We start from the raw sequence: 15,800 nt of genomic DNA, 5'->3' as shown, positions 1-15,800 counted from the left end.
GCCAGGCTCACTCTTTTAGTCTGTTGACTGACAGGTGGTTTACTTGGTTGATAGTCGCCTCCTCCAGTCTGCTACAACTGCAACTTCTCATCATAGAGTATCAAGAGTTTGGTGGAGAAAACTTTCTGGAAGCAGATCTTGTTCTGCTTCAACACGGTCTCATGCTTCAACATGAGTGAATAGTGCAAGAAGCCCCTTCCAGGGAGAAAGTTCAAGTGTATCCCCGTTAAATTTTCCACAAAATCGTCAATTCCACTGCTTCTTCAAGAGCATTATATATTCTTATCTTCTCCCATCTGGACCTCACGTGTTGGTTGAGCAGTTTATCATTTTATATGTGAGTTTTATCATCTTAACTCCTGCTCCATATTTTAAGTGTGATCTTTTACAACTTCAAGGTGTCTGTTATTGTTCAACTAACATTGGAGGGCTCACTCTTAATACATATCACAAAGGTATTAGTTAATGTCTTTGTGAAAGTCCTGTTTGTCCTCCAAAACTTTACCTAGGCTTACAGCATCTTTCCTATACAGGTTAGCATTAGCGTCAACATCTTGTACCTGCAAAGGTGGGCTGTACTCCGTGTTGTCTTCATTTACAGGTTGTTCATTAGCACTTTTTGTTTCCATCCTCCCCAATTCTTGAGATGTCAATTATTCAGAAGGGGATGCTCCATTCGGTGACCTAACAGAGCTAAATAAATCCTTTCCTGGAGCAGCTGTTAACTCAGGCTGAGGACATCACCAAAACATTCTACCAGTCTAGTTTGACGATGCACATAGAGGAGCATCTCTTCTTTTCTTTAGACGTTTCTGGTGCTTTCCAGTGATCTAAGCTGGAGAAGCTTTTTTTACATTCTCCACACCAGTACTGTTTGTTCCCAGTGTGGGTGCGTTCATGTCTGGAGAGTCTGGAAAGGGAAACAAAACTTTTCACACAGTGCCGGCACTGATAGAGTTTCTCGCCAGTGTGCATACGTCTGTGCACCACATAGGCATACTTCTGACTGAAACTCTTGTCACACTGGTCACAGCTGTATGGTTTCTCTCCAGTGTGAATACGCTCATGAATTATCCATGAGGATAACCTTGTGAAGTTCTTGTCACAGAATCGGCAGTGGTACGGTTTCTCTCCAGAGTGGATGCGCTGGTGAGACGTCAGTGAACGCAGTGAATACAATACCTTCCCACACTGGTCACAAGCGTACGTTGTGTCTCTGCTGTGGATCCGCTGGTGATTCTTAAATGAAGTAGGACGACGGAAACTCTTCCCACATTGGTCACAAGTATACGGTTTATCTTCACTGTGGATGAGCAGGTGTGAATTTAGGGTTGATAGCAGGCTGAAAGCTCTCCCACATGTGGTACAGACATGTGGTTTATCTCCACTGTGTACAAGTTGGTGTTGTTTCAAACCAGATAATGAATAGAAATCTCTATCACACTGGTCACATTTGTGTAGTTTGACCCTCATGTGGATTCTCAGGTGGGATTTAAGGTCAGACGCACGGTTGAAAGCTTTCCCACATCGATCACAGGTGTACAGTTCATCTTCACTGTGAGTCAGTTTGTGTTGTTTCAAGTCAAATATCACACAGAATGTTGCATCACACTGGTCACATGTGTACGTTTTTTTCTGATGGTGGATTTGGACGTGGGATTTTAGGCCACATGCCAGGCTGAAAGTGGTCCCACATTCGTCACAGGTGTATGGTTGTCCTTCACTGTGGTTTAGTTCATGTGCTTTCAGATGTGAAGACCGGTTGAAAGTTCTCCCACACTGGTGACAGATGAATGGTTTATCTCCACTGTGAACAAGCTGATGTGACTTTAATTTAGATAATGTGTAAAACACTTTGTCACACTGGTCACAAATATGCAGATTTTCTCCAGTATGAAGACGCTGGTGTCTCTTTAGAGTCGATGACTGGCTGAAAGATTTTTCACACTGGTCACAGCTGAATGGTTTCTCTGTCTTTGCTGATGTTGCAGCAGCTGTGTCCCCCTGCAAACTGACCTCAGTACTGTATCCGTTCATGTCGCTCTGTTTCTGCATCCAAAGAAAAATAATGAAGTGCATGTGTCAAACAAACTAAAATATACAGTATATAAATCTAACTGAATGTGTGAACAAATCTCAAACAACAAATTAGTATTTAAGAAAATCTTGCCTTTATGACAGTTTCCTTGGTTTCCTCCATAGTCTTTGTATCCTAATAAAAAACCAAACATTTTTTTGTCATCTCAGTGTTCATTGTGGTGATGTTACACAAAGGCTTGGATAGCACTTGGCTAACTTTTCTTCATCTCCCAAAAAACGTTCAGTAACAAACCAAACAATAGGAAAAAGCAGTCTCAAAATCTGACAACATTTTGGACTGAATGAGCTTCATTTTTACTGCAAGTGTTGTAACTACCACAAGCACAAATATCCAGTGTGGCACCCACTGATGCAATCATCAATTTCCCTGGTGGAGGTCAGTCAAATAACTTAGCCAAAATCTGGGGGGTTGATGAGATCCGTCCAGAAATGCTGAAGGCTCTGGGTGTGGATGAACTGTCTTGAATGAGACATCTCTTCAACATTGTGTGGAGGTCTGGGACAGTGCCTAAGGAGTGGCAAACTGTATATACGGTGGTCCCCATATTCAGAAAAGGGGACCAGAGAGTGTGTGCCAACAACAGGGGCCCTACTGAACCTCCCTGGTACAGTCTACTCCAGGATGCTGGAAAGGAGGGTTCGGGTGATAGAAGAACTTCTGACTGAAGAGGAACAATGTGGGTTCCTGGCCGTGGAACAACCGACCAGCTCTTCACTGTCACAAGGATCCTGGAGGGGGCCTGGGAGTATGCCCAGCCAGTCTACATGTGTTTTGCAGACTTAGATTATAGAAGAGGGAGTGGACACTCAGCCCAGCAGAACATAGGCCACAAAAAGGGCCCATTGCTCCCCCCAAAATGAACCTACTTAGGCCCAATTAAAAAAAAACAAAAAAAAAAAAAACATGATTATCATCCCTGCCCACATGCCAAAAACTTCCACATCAATTTTTTATTATTTTTTTTTATTTTGGAAAACTTTATTGCAGCTGGCGCAAGATCCGTCATGTCCGCTAGGTGGCGAGTGTGCCGCTTGTCATCACTGACAACCACAGATGCGAGAACGACGCCATTTATCATGATACAGATTGCCGACAAAGCCAAGAGGCTGAAGCCATGGTACAGAGTGAGCGTCCCCCCCCAACGTGACCATGAGCAATATTTACAGCCAGTATGCATGTGTTATGACTGGACAATGGAGGCAGCTTGATGCCAATTACAACGGTAGCAAGGTGTGTTTTTCCTCATTCCCCTTCTTCCCCTACCATTAATTAATGCTTCGATCTTAAATATGATCAATCTATCTTTATTAGTTGGCTATGTACCACAGGCTTTTAAGATGGCAGTAATTAAACCATTACTTAAAAAGCCATCACTTGACCCAGCTATCTTAGCTAATTATAGGCCAATCTCCAACCTTCCTTTTCTCTCAAAAATTCTTGAAAGGGTAGTTGTAAAACAGCTAACTGATCATCTGCAGAGGAATGGTCTATTTGAAGAGTTTCAGTCAGGTTTTAGAATTCATCATAGTACAGAAACAGCATTAGTGAAGGTTACAAATGATCTTCTTATGGCCTCAGACAGTGGACTCATCTCTGTGCTTGTTCTGTTAGACCTCAGTGCTGCTTTTGATAGTGTTGACCATAAAATTTTATTACAGAGATTAGAGCATGCCATAGGTATTAAAGGCACTGCGCTGTGGTGGTTTGAATCATATTTATCTAATAGATTACAATTTGTTCATGTAAATGGGGAACCTTCTTCACAGACTAAGGTTAATTATGGAGTTCCACAAGGTTCTGTGCTAGGACCAATTTTATTCACTTTATACATGTTTCCCTTAGGCAGTATTATTAGACAGCATTGCTTAAATTTTCATTGTTACGCAGATGATACCCAGCTTTATCTATCCATGAAGCCAGAGGACACACACCAATTAGCTAAACTGCAGGATTGTCTTACAGACATAAAGACATGGATGACCTCTAATTTCCTGCTTTTAAACTCAGATAAAACTGAAGTTATGGTACTTGGCCCCACAAATCTTAGAAACATGGTGTCTAACCAGATCCTTACTCTGGATGGCATTACCCTGACCTCTAGTAATACTGTGAGAAATCTTGGAGTCATTTTTTATCAAGATATGTCATTCAATGCGCATATTAAACAAATATGTAGGACTGCTTTTTTGCATTTGCGCAATATCTCTAAAATTAGAAAGGTCTTGTCTCAGAGTGATGCTGAAAAACTAATTCATGCATTTATTTCCTCTAGGCTCGACTATTGTAATTCATTATTATCAGGTTGTCCTAAAAGTTCCCTGAAAAGCCTTCAGTTAATTCAAAATGCTGCAGCTAGAGTACTGACAGGGACTAGAAGGAGAGAGCATATCTCACCCATATTGGCCTCTCTTCATTGGCTTCTTGTTAATTCTAGAATAGAATTTAAAATTCTTCTTCTTACTTATAAGGTTTTGAATAATCAGGTCCCATCTTATCTTAGGGACCTCATAGTACCATATCACCCCAATAGAGCGCTTCGCTCTCAGACTGCAGGCTTACTTGTAGTTCCTAGGGTTTGTAGTAGAATGGGAGGTAGAGCCTTCAGCTTTCAGGCTCCTCTCCTGTGGAACCAGCTCCCAATTCGGATCAGGGAGACAGACACCGTCTCTACTTTTAAAATTAGGCTTAAAACTTTCCTTTTTACTAAAGCTTATAGTTAGGGCTGGATCAGGTGACCCTGAACCACCCTGAACCTTAGTTATGCTGCTATAGACTTAGACTGCTGGGGGGTTCCCATGATGCACTGAGTGTTTCTTTCTCTTTTTGCTCTGTATGCACCACTCTGCATTTAATCATTAGTGATTGATCTCTGCTCCCCTCCACAGCATGTCTTTTTCCTGATTCTCTCCCCTCAGCCCCAACCAGTCCCAGCAGAAGACTGCCCCTCCCTGAGCCTGGTTCTGCTGGAGGTTTCTTCCTGTTAAAAGGGAGTTTTTCCTTCCCACTGTCGCCAAGTGCTTGCTCACAGGGGGTCGTTTTGACCATTGGGGTTTTTCCGTAATTACTGTATGGCTTTGCCTTACAATATAAAGCGCCTTGGGGCAACTGTTTGTTGTGATTTGGCGCTATATAAATAAAATTGATTTGATTCTTCTATTTTGACTCATTAGTGCCAAAAAGCTCTCGTGCTCGGTAGTTCTGGCCACTTGGTCCACCCGCAAGTTTTATTTTGTAGTATACTTCTGGCATTATGTACATTTTTTTGTGGATTTTAATCAAATACTATTGGAAAGCCGTGAGGCCGGTTTTGTCAGTTTCATTTTTTCATTTCACAGCCTCAACATTTTACTGTATTATTTGTTCTGTTTATAAGAAAAAAAAAAAAAATCCACCCTCCATCATCACTTTTTCCTGAAGTCAAGGATGATAAACTAATGGGTTTTTTTTGTATTTTTTGTTATGGGGCCTTAGTTAAACCTTTTGGTACCCTTGACAAAGGATACCAGGTTTTGTAACTTTAGTTTACTAATCTGGTCAGGTTCCAAAATAAAGGAACACAAAACCCCCTGCGTCAGTCTACCTCATGCTGGACATGACCCAAAAAGTGGAGTGATGTCTCAGGTTCCTCCCCTCAGGCTGTACATGTACTGACCTGTTGGAATCTCATTACCGTCTGTTCAAGAGGTTGTGACCTGTGAGAGTCCCAACCACTGTACTTATACTTCTAGACAGGCCAACTAGCTCTCCAGAAAACCTTAGGTTTGGTCCTTCCACAAGCTGTCTTGCTTGCCTGCAGTCACTCAAGCGCTGCCATCATTTGTGGTGCTGCTTCCTGATCCAGTTCTGGAGGGAGGTCTTCTGCACAGCAGTTGACACCCCTACAACGGGCTCTGGACCCACAAATTTACTTGAGCTCCCCGACTTTGTGAGCCAGTGTCCCGACAAGATGAGCTACCCGCCACCTCTCTCTTTACCGCACAACTGCGCATGCGCAACTCTTTCTACACCAGACTTTAGATCTTTTCTGTTAAACAGGGGATTACAGGTGAGGTTGTGTTCAGAGCCGGTGTCGCAGACCGAATGGTCCCCTCCAAAAACTGGTCCGCTGTGCCTTCACTGCGCATGCGTCATTTCGGACCACAACAGCATGTCTGCATCTGACTCTCTTCACCCAAAGCAATCAAAGAGAATAATGTTATTATTAACCATCAGATGACAAAGTAAAACCTCTTAAATCGTTCGAAAGTCAGTTTATGCAGAAAGGAGGCAATAATCACCTCATTTCTCTACTGATGCACCAAAATGACATAGGCACAGCTGCATGTTAGACGTTTGCCACGCTGCTGCTGCACTCTGATCGGCTCACTGTCTTTTATTACTAAATAATGCTGAATTTACGTGGAAATGATTATTGTACAAAAGCTTCAGATATCTGTCACTGAGATAGATGATGACTGGAGTGCAGTTTGAAGCAGAAAGGAGGTGATAATCGGCGCACCTCGGCTGAGGCTTAGAAATGACGACGTTGAGCTGTGAAATGCTGCATGTGCAGTGAAGGCAGGGCGGACCAATTTTTAGGGGGGGCAGTTCCTTTAGCGACACTGGTCCAAAGAGGAAATATGTTATCAACAAGTCCAAAAGCCAGGGTCTGTCATGGCCTAGGGTTGTGTCAGTGTGAATTTATTGAATATTTTCCTGGTGTCTTGTTTTTGCACTTCGTAGACAGTCCCTACACTTCCGTTTTTCCTTTGCCTGCTCATTCGGGTCAATATTATTTTTCCCGCTCAGAGGACAGTTCATATGGATAAAATAAGGTTGTAGCTCGTTGTCTACCTTCCTGAGGTTAAAAACTAGTGTTGTTTGTTTTTCTACAACATTTCTCTTAAGATTAATGAGCTGTTTACTGGAGGGGGAGCTTTTGTCCTCTGGGAGTTTGACAGGTGGACCATCCCAGTCAAACTCCTCACCTGACACTGAACCTGGAGTGGGACACACCCAGCGGGGCCAAGCTCTTGACACCAGAAGCGAGAGCTGCTCGGATCACCAAGGCTATAGTGACCCCCCACCCCAAACAAAACAAAACAAACAAAATCATTTTTGCTGTGACAGGGTTTGCGATCAAGATTTCCTGCAGTAATTGATCCGTAAACTGAAATCCAAAAACTACTTAAAGCTGGAGTGCCAGGAAGCATATTGGAACTGAGACGACTGTTAGAATTTTGATGGGGACCAAAGTAATTTTGTTCATTAGTGTGAATATAAAGGATTCCCAAAATATTAGTCTGAACGTGATTAAAATTCATCCGTATCGAAGCAAATTCTGAATTATTGGCACATGCCAAAAATTCGAAAGCCAGGGGTGACGTCACAGGTCACGTGGGGGCATTTCACCGCTAGCTGCGATGCATGAAGAAGGCAAGATGAGGAGAGAGACAGTAGAAGTGGAAGAAAGTGAGTAAGACCGGCGATATACACAGAAAGTGTGAAGAAAAGACGTCATTTGGAGTGAGAGAAAAAGAGAAGATCAACGACGGTGAGAGATCGTTGAGAGCAACTGTGACAGAAGACCAGCTTGAATTCGTCTGCAGGTTTTGACGTTCGCTGGGGCAAAATACTCTATGGATTTCCTCAAATTATGTATGTTCCCACAAATTAAAAATTCCCCCCAAAATTTTAATGGGTTCTAAATATGATGTAGTTTATATATACTGAACTTCAGACTATATTTTATCTATTGAAGATTGCCTGTATTCCACCTTTAAACTGAAAAAACATTATGAATGATATTCACATTTTGCGAGATCCGCATTCATGTTTTGGGAGACATTTTTTCAGTATTCACATTTTGCAATTAAAAGTTTGTGTATAATTCACGATTTGCAGCTGATTCACGTTTTGGGGGTTAACAGCTTTCTGTGTCCATGCTACGTCACAGCATTTCCATCTCTTCATAAACTGCAGACCGTTCTACTCTCCACGTGAGTTTAACTCTTTCATACTTTGCTCTGTGTATATTCCACCGAGCACGGACGTGCACGAGGCCGAGCGCGTGCTCGCGGATCAGATTATGAGCGTGGAGAGAGACTTTCCGGACTCTCTTGTTATAATTCTCGGTGATTTTAACAAAGGGAATCTCAGTCAGGAATTACCAAAATACAAACAGTTTGTTAAATGCCCGACCAGAGAAGGGAGCACGTTAGATCATTGTTACAGGACAGTGAGCGGCGCCTACCACGCGGTGGCCCGTGCAGCTTTGGGACTCTCAGATCACGTGATGGTCCACTTGATCCCCACGTACAGACAGAGACTTAAACTCTCTAAACCTGTTGTGAGGACGTCTAAAGTGTGGAGCAATGAAGCTGCAGAGGAACTACGCGCGTGCTTGGCCACCACGGATTGGGATATGTTTGAGGCTTCAACAGACAGTCTAGATAACTACACGGACACTGTGATGTCATATATTCATTTCTGTGAAGACAGCATCATCCCACAGCGTACCAGAGTGAGATATAACAATGACAAGCCCTGGTTCACAGCTAAACTCCAGCAGCTCCATCAGCAGAAAGAGGTGGCTTTAAGAGGAGACAGAGACAGCTATAGAGGTGCAAAGTACAGTTTTAGCAAGGAGGTGGCAAAGGCTAAATCCATGTACAGTTCACGTCTGCAGCAAAGGTTCTCTGCCATCGACTCGGCCTCTGTGTGGAGGGGGTTGAAAGAGATCACCAACTACAAGCCCAAAGCACCTCGTTCTATTGACGACCTCAAGCTGGCCAATGACCTGAACGTCTTCTATTCACGCTTTGAAGACAAGGACTCACACCCCCCCACCCAACTGGATATTCAAACACTCTGAACCTCCCCCCTCTCACTGCTGCCCTCCCCACTCCCCCTGTTGCCCTCTCGGTCCAAGAGGAGGACGTGAGGAGACATTTCAAAAGGCTGAATCCACGTAAGACCCAGGGCCCAGACTGTGTCTCTCCTGCCACCCTGAGACACTGCGCTGATGAGCTGGCCCCAGTCTTCACGGGGATCTTCAACACCTCCCTGGAGTCATGCCATGTTCCAGTCTGTTTCAAGTCCTCAATCATAGTTCCAGTCCTCAAGAAACCACGTGTCACCGGACTTAATGACTACAGGCCTGTGGCTCTCACGTCTGTAGTCATGAAGACCTTCGAACGCCTGGTTTTATCCCACCTGAAGTCCATCACCGACCCCCTCCTGGACCCCCTGCAGTTTGCCTACAAAGCCAACAGGTCTGTAGATGACGCCATAAACCTGGCCGTGCACTCCATCCTGCAGCACCTGGACTCCCCAGGAACCTACGCTAGAATCCTGTTTGTGGACTTCAGCTCTGCATTCAACACCATCCTTCCAGCTTTGCTCCAGGACAAGCTTTCTCTGCTCCACGTGCCCAACTCCACCTGCAGGTGGATCACAGACTTCCTGACGGACCGGAGTCAGCGTGTGAGGCTGGGAAAAAATGTCTCGAACACTCGGGCTCTCAGCACAGGATCTCCACAGGGCTGTGTCCTTTCCCCTCTGCTCTTCTCACTCTACACTAACTGCTGCACCTCCAGCCACGACTCTGTAAAGCTCATCAAGTTTGCAGACGACACCACCCTCATCGGACTCATTTCGGATGGGGATGAGTCTGCCTACAGGAGGGAGGTGGACCGGCTGGTGACCTGGTGCAGCAGCAACAACTTGGAGCTCAACGCCCAGAAAACAGTGGAGATGATCGTGGACTTCAGGAAAGCCACAGCCCCCCCGCCCTCCCTCGCCCTCACCAACAGCCCCATCACCACTGTGGTCTGTCCCCGCTTCCTCGGCACCACCATCACCCAGGACCTCAAGTGAGAGTCAACCATCAGCTCCCTCATCAAGAACGCCCAGCAGAGGATGTACTTCCTGTGGCAGCTGAAGAAGGCCAAGCTGCCTGTCCAGCTGATGGTGCAGTTCTACACGGCCATCATCGAGTCCATCCTCTGCTCCTCCATCACGGTGTGGTACGCCGGGGCCACAGCCAGGGGCAGACACAGACTGCAGCGCATTGTGGCCTCTGCTGAGAAGGTGATCGGCTGTAGCCTTCCATCTCTCCACGACTTGCACGTCTCCAGGACTCTGGGCCGAGCAGGTCGGATCACAGCTGACCCTTCTCACCCTCCTCACGGTCTGTTCAAACCACTCCCCTTGGGCAGGAGGCTACGGTCCATCCGGACCAGAACCTCCCGCCATAAGAACAGTTTCTTCCCCTCTGGTGTTAGACTCATGAACGCCTCATAACTCAGTCACCTTAAGCTTAACTCTGTCACTTTATCATTTTATCACGGGTCACTTTAGACAATGTACTTTGGTTTTTAATTGCACTCCTCCCACTGCACTGTTTTTTCTGTTTCTCTGTTGCACACAGCCTTTCATATTTCTTTTTTTATCTTATATTTTATCTTATTTTGATACGTTATATTTTATCTTAGCATTTTATCTCTTCTTAATGTTGCACCATTGTACTGAAGCAAATTCCTAGTCTGTGAATCCTGTTCACTGGCAATGGCAATAAACTTCTTCTGATTCTGATTTCCGCAAGTGATCCGGGTTTTTTTTTTTTTCTGATTGGTTATGTCAATGGCAGCATTTATGAAATCATCAATGATGGATGAATTCTTCTTAAATGTCGACTTTCAGAGGCAGATATTTCAGTTGTAAGTGCTCCTTATTTTCATTGATACGCATCAATCATTAGTTTATAGCACAGTCTAGCCTCCCAGCTGTATTTTATCAGTGAATTTTGTCTCCCTTTAACAAATGAAATTGTTTATCAGAAAAAGTAACCACCTGTGTACCGTAGTCAGGTGAAGCGTGGGTATCCTCTTGGCCTTATCCAGCTACTACGGTCCTCAACACTCAGTCACCTTTGAGCTGGATCACGCACAAAGAAAAGAACCATATGGCCAAAATGTCAAGATGATGCTCCCTTTTCAAGGAAAATATCACCTTAAAAAAATGTAAACTACATAACCGCGCTCGTAAAGCGCAAACCACCGCCAACACAAGTTGACAATTCTATAAATTTGTACCTTGGAAAAAATTTCAAGGTCAAAGTCCTGCTTCCTGTTAGAGGTGACTTTTCATAAACTAAATTAGATGTGATCAAATATCAGGAGGATGCATTTAGTTAATGCACTTGAATCAAAGTTTTCTGTGGTGTTGTCAGGTTTTTCCCCAATCTTTTTCCGTTTATGAATTCTTTTTCAGATCATGTTTACAGATCACTGGTTATCTCTGCTATCCACAATTTGTCATTGCTTTTGACACTGTTTCAAATCCACAATCCAGATAACATCCGGATCAAGCTTTGTAAGGTGATAGTGAGTGCCAGTCTGCAACTCACTTTCAAATATGAGAGTGACTGGAGTACGTTTGGTTACGATATAATGTAAAATATACATTAAATGGGGTTTTCAATATTAAATTGAAATGGCCACAAAATCTGTAATCTTGATCAGATCCAAATTAAACTTTGTTAGTTGATAAAGGATACCATGCTACATAAAGTTTTCAATCTGGTTAAATAAAGGATAAATTGAATTAAATATGAAAGAAATTACATCTTTTTAGCAGCATTATAAATTTTTTAAAATTTGTTAAAGAATAGGGATTTTTTTCCTGATTTTGACCCATGATCTTGAAAATTTAATCAGTTCTTGCCTAGGATATTATGAATCCTATGTCAAAAAAAAAAAAAAAATCATAATATATGAAAAATTATGGGTTATAGGCTGTTCATAAATTGACAAAGAAACAAATGGGTGAAAACCTCTTTGTTGGCGGAGTAATAAACTTGATGTGTCTTTTGTAAACTCCTCTGATATTTGGACAGAGTAGGTTTTTTTTTTTTTTGTCACAGCAGACGACTTTATTTCTGTTACAGCAATTTTTCAACAGTAGAAAAAAGCATAAAGAATATTTAAAATGTTACGATTCACTTTTTTATGGGTATGTTCTTAAATAGTAAAATAGTAATAATCATAAAAATAATATTTTAAAGTATCGGACAACACTAAAAACTTCTTTTTTAAAGCTTCAAATCAAATCTGCTCGCAAAATGTTAATATTTAGTTTGCATAGTCTAATATTTACACATATTTCCAAAGACACGAGAGAGAGAGAGAGAGAGAGAGAGAGAGAGAGAGAGAGAGAGAGAGAGAGAGAGAGAGAGAGAGGGGACGATTTTAAAATTTTGAGGTGTGGTCCAAAAAAGTGTCAAAAATGACTTGCATTACAACACATGAGAAGCTAACAAAATATTAACAAAATTACCGACGTTTCACGAACAAAGAAATCGCTCGAAACATTTTTAAGACATCGGGGTTCGATTCCGTGTTCACGAAGCTTTCGAAACATTCGTCAAATTAGCCATTTAAAAACAGTTTGCTGCTACTGCATCGAAAGTTTGCCAATGAACATGGGCCATAACAACAAAATAGGAATTTTTCGAACGTTTTTAATCAATGGTTTAAACAGGTTTTAAAGTGTTTTGAACTGGTTCAAAGTTTCGGTTAGCCATTTGTAAATCAAAAGCTTCAACTTGTCTTTCAAACGGCTGTCGCTTCGGTTTACATCTTAGCGAAACGCGTGTCTGCTCCTTAACTAAAAAAACGAACAAAACCAACTACGAGTTAAATCATTTAAACGGTTCATATGTAGTTCTATTATTTTACCTTCAAGCCACCGCAGCAGGACATTTTCGGTGACACGCACATCCGGTCGGTCCGTCCATATTAAAAGTCCGTGTGTGTGTTAGTTAAAGTTCAGCCTCACATTCGTTGTCATCTTGCTGAAGCTAAGAAACTACTCGACACTTCGAACAGTAGGTGGCGCTAATGCATCCAAACGCTGGTCATAACACATAACGAACATTAACAAACTAAATCGGAACGTTTCAATAAAAATTAGTTCCGCATCTTACAAAAGTACTTTTTCAAAGAGGACAACTTCATAGGGTGTCACATGACAGCATGGTTTTCTGTGAGGTAGATCCACTTGCAAGATTACTGGTCTGAAGCACTCGATGTAGGTTTGTGAGTTGACCTAGCCTACCTCGACTTTCGAAAAGCTTTTGATTCAGTACCACACCAGCATCTTTTGAGAAAGATATTAAGCCATGGCATTGCTGGACGTGTTTTAGAATGGAAGCCGAATTCCTACTGGAATGGTCTCAGCGGGTTGTGGTCCATGGTGCCCCTTCTAAATGGATGGATGTTGCCAGTGGTGTGCCCCAAGGTAGTGTTCTACAGCCAATATTGTTCCTGATTTATATTAATAACATGCCGGATACAGTTGATTGTCCTTTACTTTTATACACAGATGACGCCAAAATCTACTTGAGAGTCGAGGACACCGATGACTGTAAAAGACCAACAGGTCCTAAACTCACTTCAGGAATAGCCCAAGACATGGCAGCTATGCTTCTGCCCTAGCAAGTGTACTATTTTACAGATTGGAAATAACCATCCAGATTTTTATGCAAGACAACCAGACCCTAGTTAAACTAGTGGCAGTGGAAGAGGAGAAAGATTTAGGGGTAATACAACCCCTGGCAAAAATTATGGAATCACCGGCCTCTGAGGATGTTCATTCAGTTGTTTAATTTTGTAGAAAAAAAGCAGATCACAGACATGACACAAAACTAAAGTCATTTCAAATGGCAACTTTCTGGCTTTAAGAAACACTATAAGAAATCAAGAAAAAAAAGATTGTGGCAGTCAGTAACAGTTACTTTTTTAGACCAAGCAGAAGAAAAAATTATGGAATCACCCTGTAAGTTTTCATCCCCAAAACTAACACCTGCATCATATCAGATCTGCTCATTAGTCTGCATCTAAAAAGGAGTGAACACACCTTGGAGAGCTGTTGCACCAAGTGGACTGACATGAATCATGGCTCCAACACAAGAGATTGAATTGAAACAAAGGAGAGGATTATCAAACTCTTAAAAGAGAGTAAATCATCACGCAATGTTGCAAAAGATGTTGGTTGTTCACAGTCAGCTGTGTCTAAACTCTGGACCAAATACAAACAACATGGGAAGGTTGTTAAAGGCAAACATACTGGTAGACCAAGGAAGACATCAAAGTGTCAAGACAGAAAACTTAAAGCAATATGTCTCAAAAATCGAAAAATGTACAACAAAACAAATGAGGAACGAATGGGAGGAAACTGGAGTCAACGTCTGTGACCGAAATGTAAGAAACCGCCTAAAGGAAATGGGATTTACATACAGAAAAGCTAAACAAAAGGCATCATTAACACATAAACAGAAAAAACAAGGTTACAATGGGCTAAGGAAAAGCAATTGTGGACTGCGGATGACTGGATGAAAGTCATATTCAGTGATGAATCTTGAATCTGCATTGGGCAAGGTGATGATGCTGGAACTTTTGTTTGGTGCCTTTCCAGTGAGATTTATAAAGATGACTGCCTGAAGAGAACATGTAAATTTCCACAGTCATTGATGATATGGGGCTGCATGTCAGGTAAAGGCACTGGGGAGATGGCTGTCATTACATCATCAATAAATGCACAAGTTTATGTTGATATTTTGGACAATTGAAAGGATGTTTGGGGATGATGAAATCATTTTTCAAGATGATAATGCATCTTGCCATAGAGCAAAACCTGCAAAAACATTCCTTGCAAAAAGACACATAGGGTCAATGTCAATGAGCAGATCTGTTTTGATGCAGGTGTTAATTTGGGGGATGAAAATTTACAGGGTGATTCCATAATTTTTTCCTCAGAATTGAGTGATTCCATATTTTTTTCCTCTGCTTGGTCTAAAAAGTAACCGTTACTGACTGCCACAAGTTTACGTTGATATTTTGGACACTTTTCTTATCCCATCAATTGAAAGGATGTTTGGGGATGATGAAATCATTTTTCAAGATGATAATGCATCTTGCCATAGAGCAAAAACTGTGAAAACATTCCTTGCAAAAAGACACACAGGGTCAATGTCATGGCCTGCAAATAGTCCAGCTCTTAATCCAGTTGAAAATCTTTGGTGGAAGTTGAAGAAAATGGTCCATGACAAGGCTCCAACCTGCAAAGCTGATCTGGCAACAGCAATCAGAGAAAGTTGGAGCCAGATTGATGAAGAGTACTGTTTGTCACTCATTAAGTCCATGCCTCAGAGACTGTAAGCTGTTATAAAAGCCAGAGGTGGTGCAACAAAATACTAGTGATGTGTTGGAGCGTTTTTTTTGTTTTTCATGATTCCATAATTTTTTTCCTCAGAATTGAGTGATTCCATATTTTTTTCCTCTGCTTGGTCTAAAAAAGTAACCGTTACTGACTGCCACAAGTTTACGTTGATATTTTGGACACTTTTCTTATCCCATCAATTGAAAGGATGTTTGGGGATGATGAAATCATTTTTCAAGATGATAATGCATCTTGCCATAGAGCAAAAACTGTGAAAACATTCCTTGCAAAAAGACACACAGGGTCAATGTCATGGCCTGCAAATAGTCCAGCTCTTAATCCAGTTGAAAATCTTTGGTGGAAGTTGAAGAAAATGGTCCATGACAAGGCTCCAACCTGCAAAGCTGATCTGGCAACAGCAATCAGAGAAAGTTGGAGCCAGATTGATGAAGAGTACTGTTTGTCACTCATTAAGTCCATGCCTCAGAGACTGTAAGCT

At 42.2% G+C, this 15,800-nt stretch overlaps 1 protein-coding gene across 1 annotated transcript; it reads right to left on the bottom strand.

Moving 5' to 3' along the window:
• Positions 1 to 44: 44 nt before the first annotated feature.
• LOC117528685 (zinc finger protein 271-like) lies at positions 45 to 12,858 on the bottom strand. Its single transcript, XM_034191348.1, has 3 exons — positions 12,820 to 12,858; positions 2,171 to 2,212; positions 45 to 2,049 (listed from the first exon to the last, which is right to left on the bottom strand). The coding sequence occupies exons 1-3, from the start codon at positions 12,841 to 12,843 to the stop codon at positions 754 to 756; spliced, it is 1,362 nt and encodes a 453-aa protein (XP_034047239.1). The 5' UTR covers positions 12,844 to 12,858; the 3' UTR covers positions 45 to 753.
• Positions 12,859 to 15,800: the final 2,942 nt, after the last annotated feature.

Source organism: Thalassophryne amazonica, chromosome 1 (genome assembly GCF_902500255.1).
Source record: "Thalassophryne amazonica chromosome 1, fThaAma1.1, whole genome shotgun sequence".
Lineage (NCBI taxonomy): Eukaryota > Metazoa > Chordata > Actinopteri > Batrachoidiformes > Batrachoididae > Thalassophryne > Thalassophryne amazonica.
Note: the sequence above shows the minus strand (reverse complement) of the source record. Positions and strands in the feature narration are given on the sequence as shown.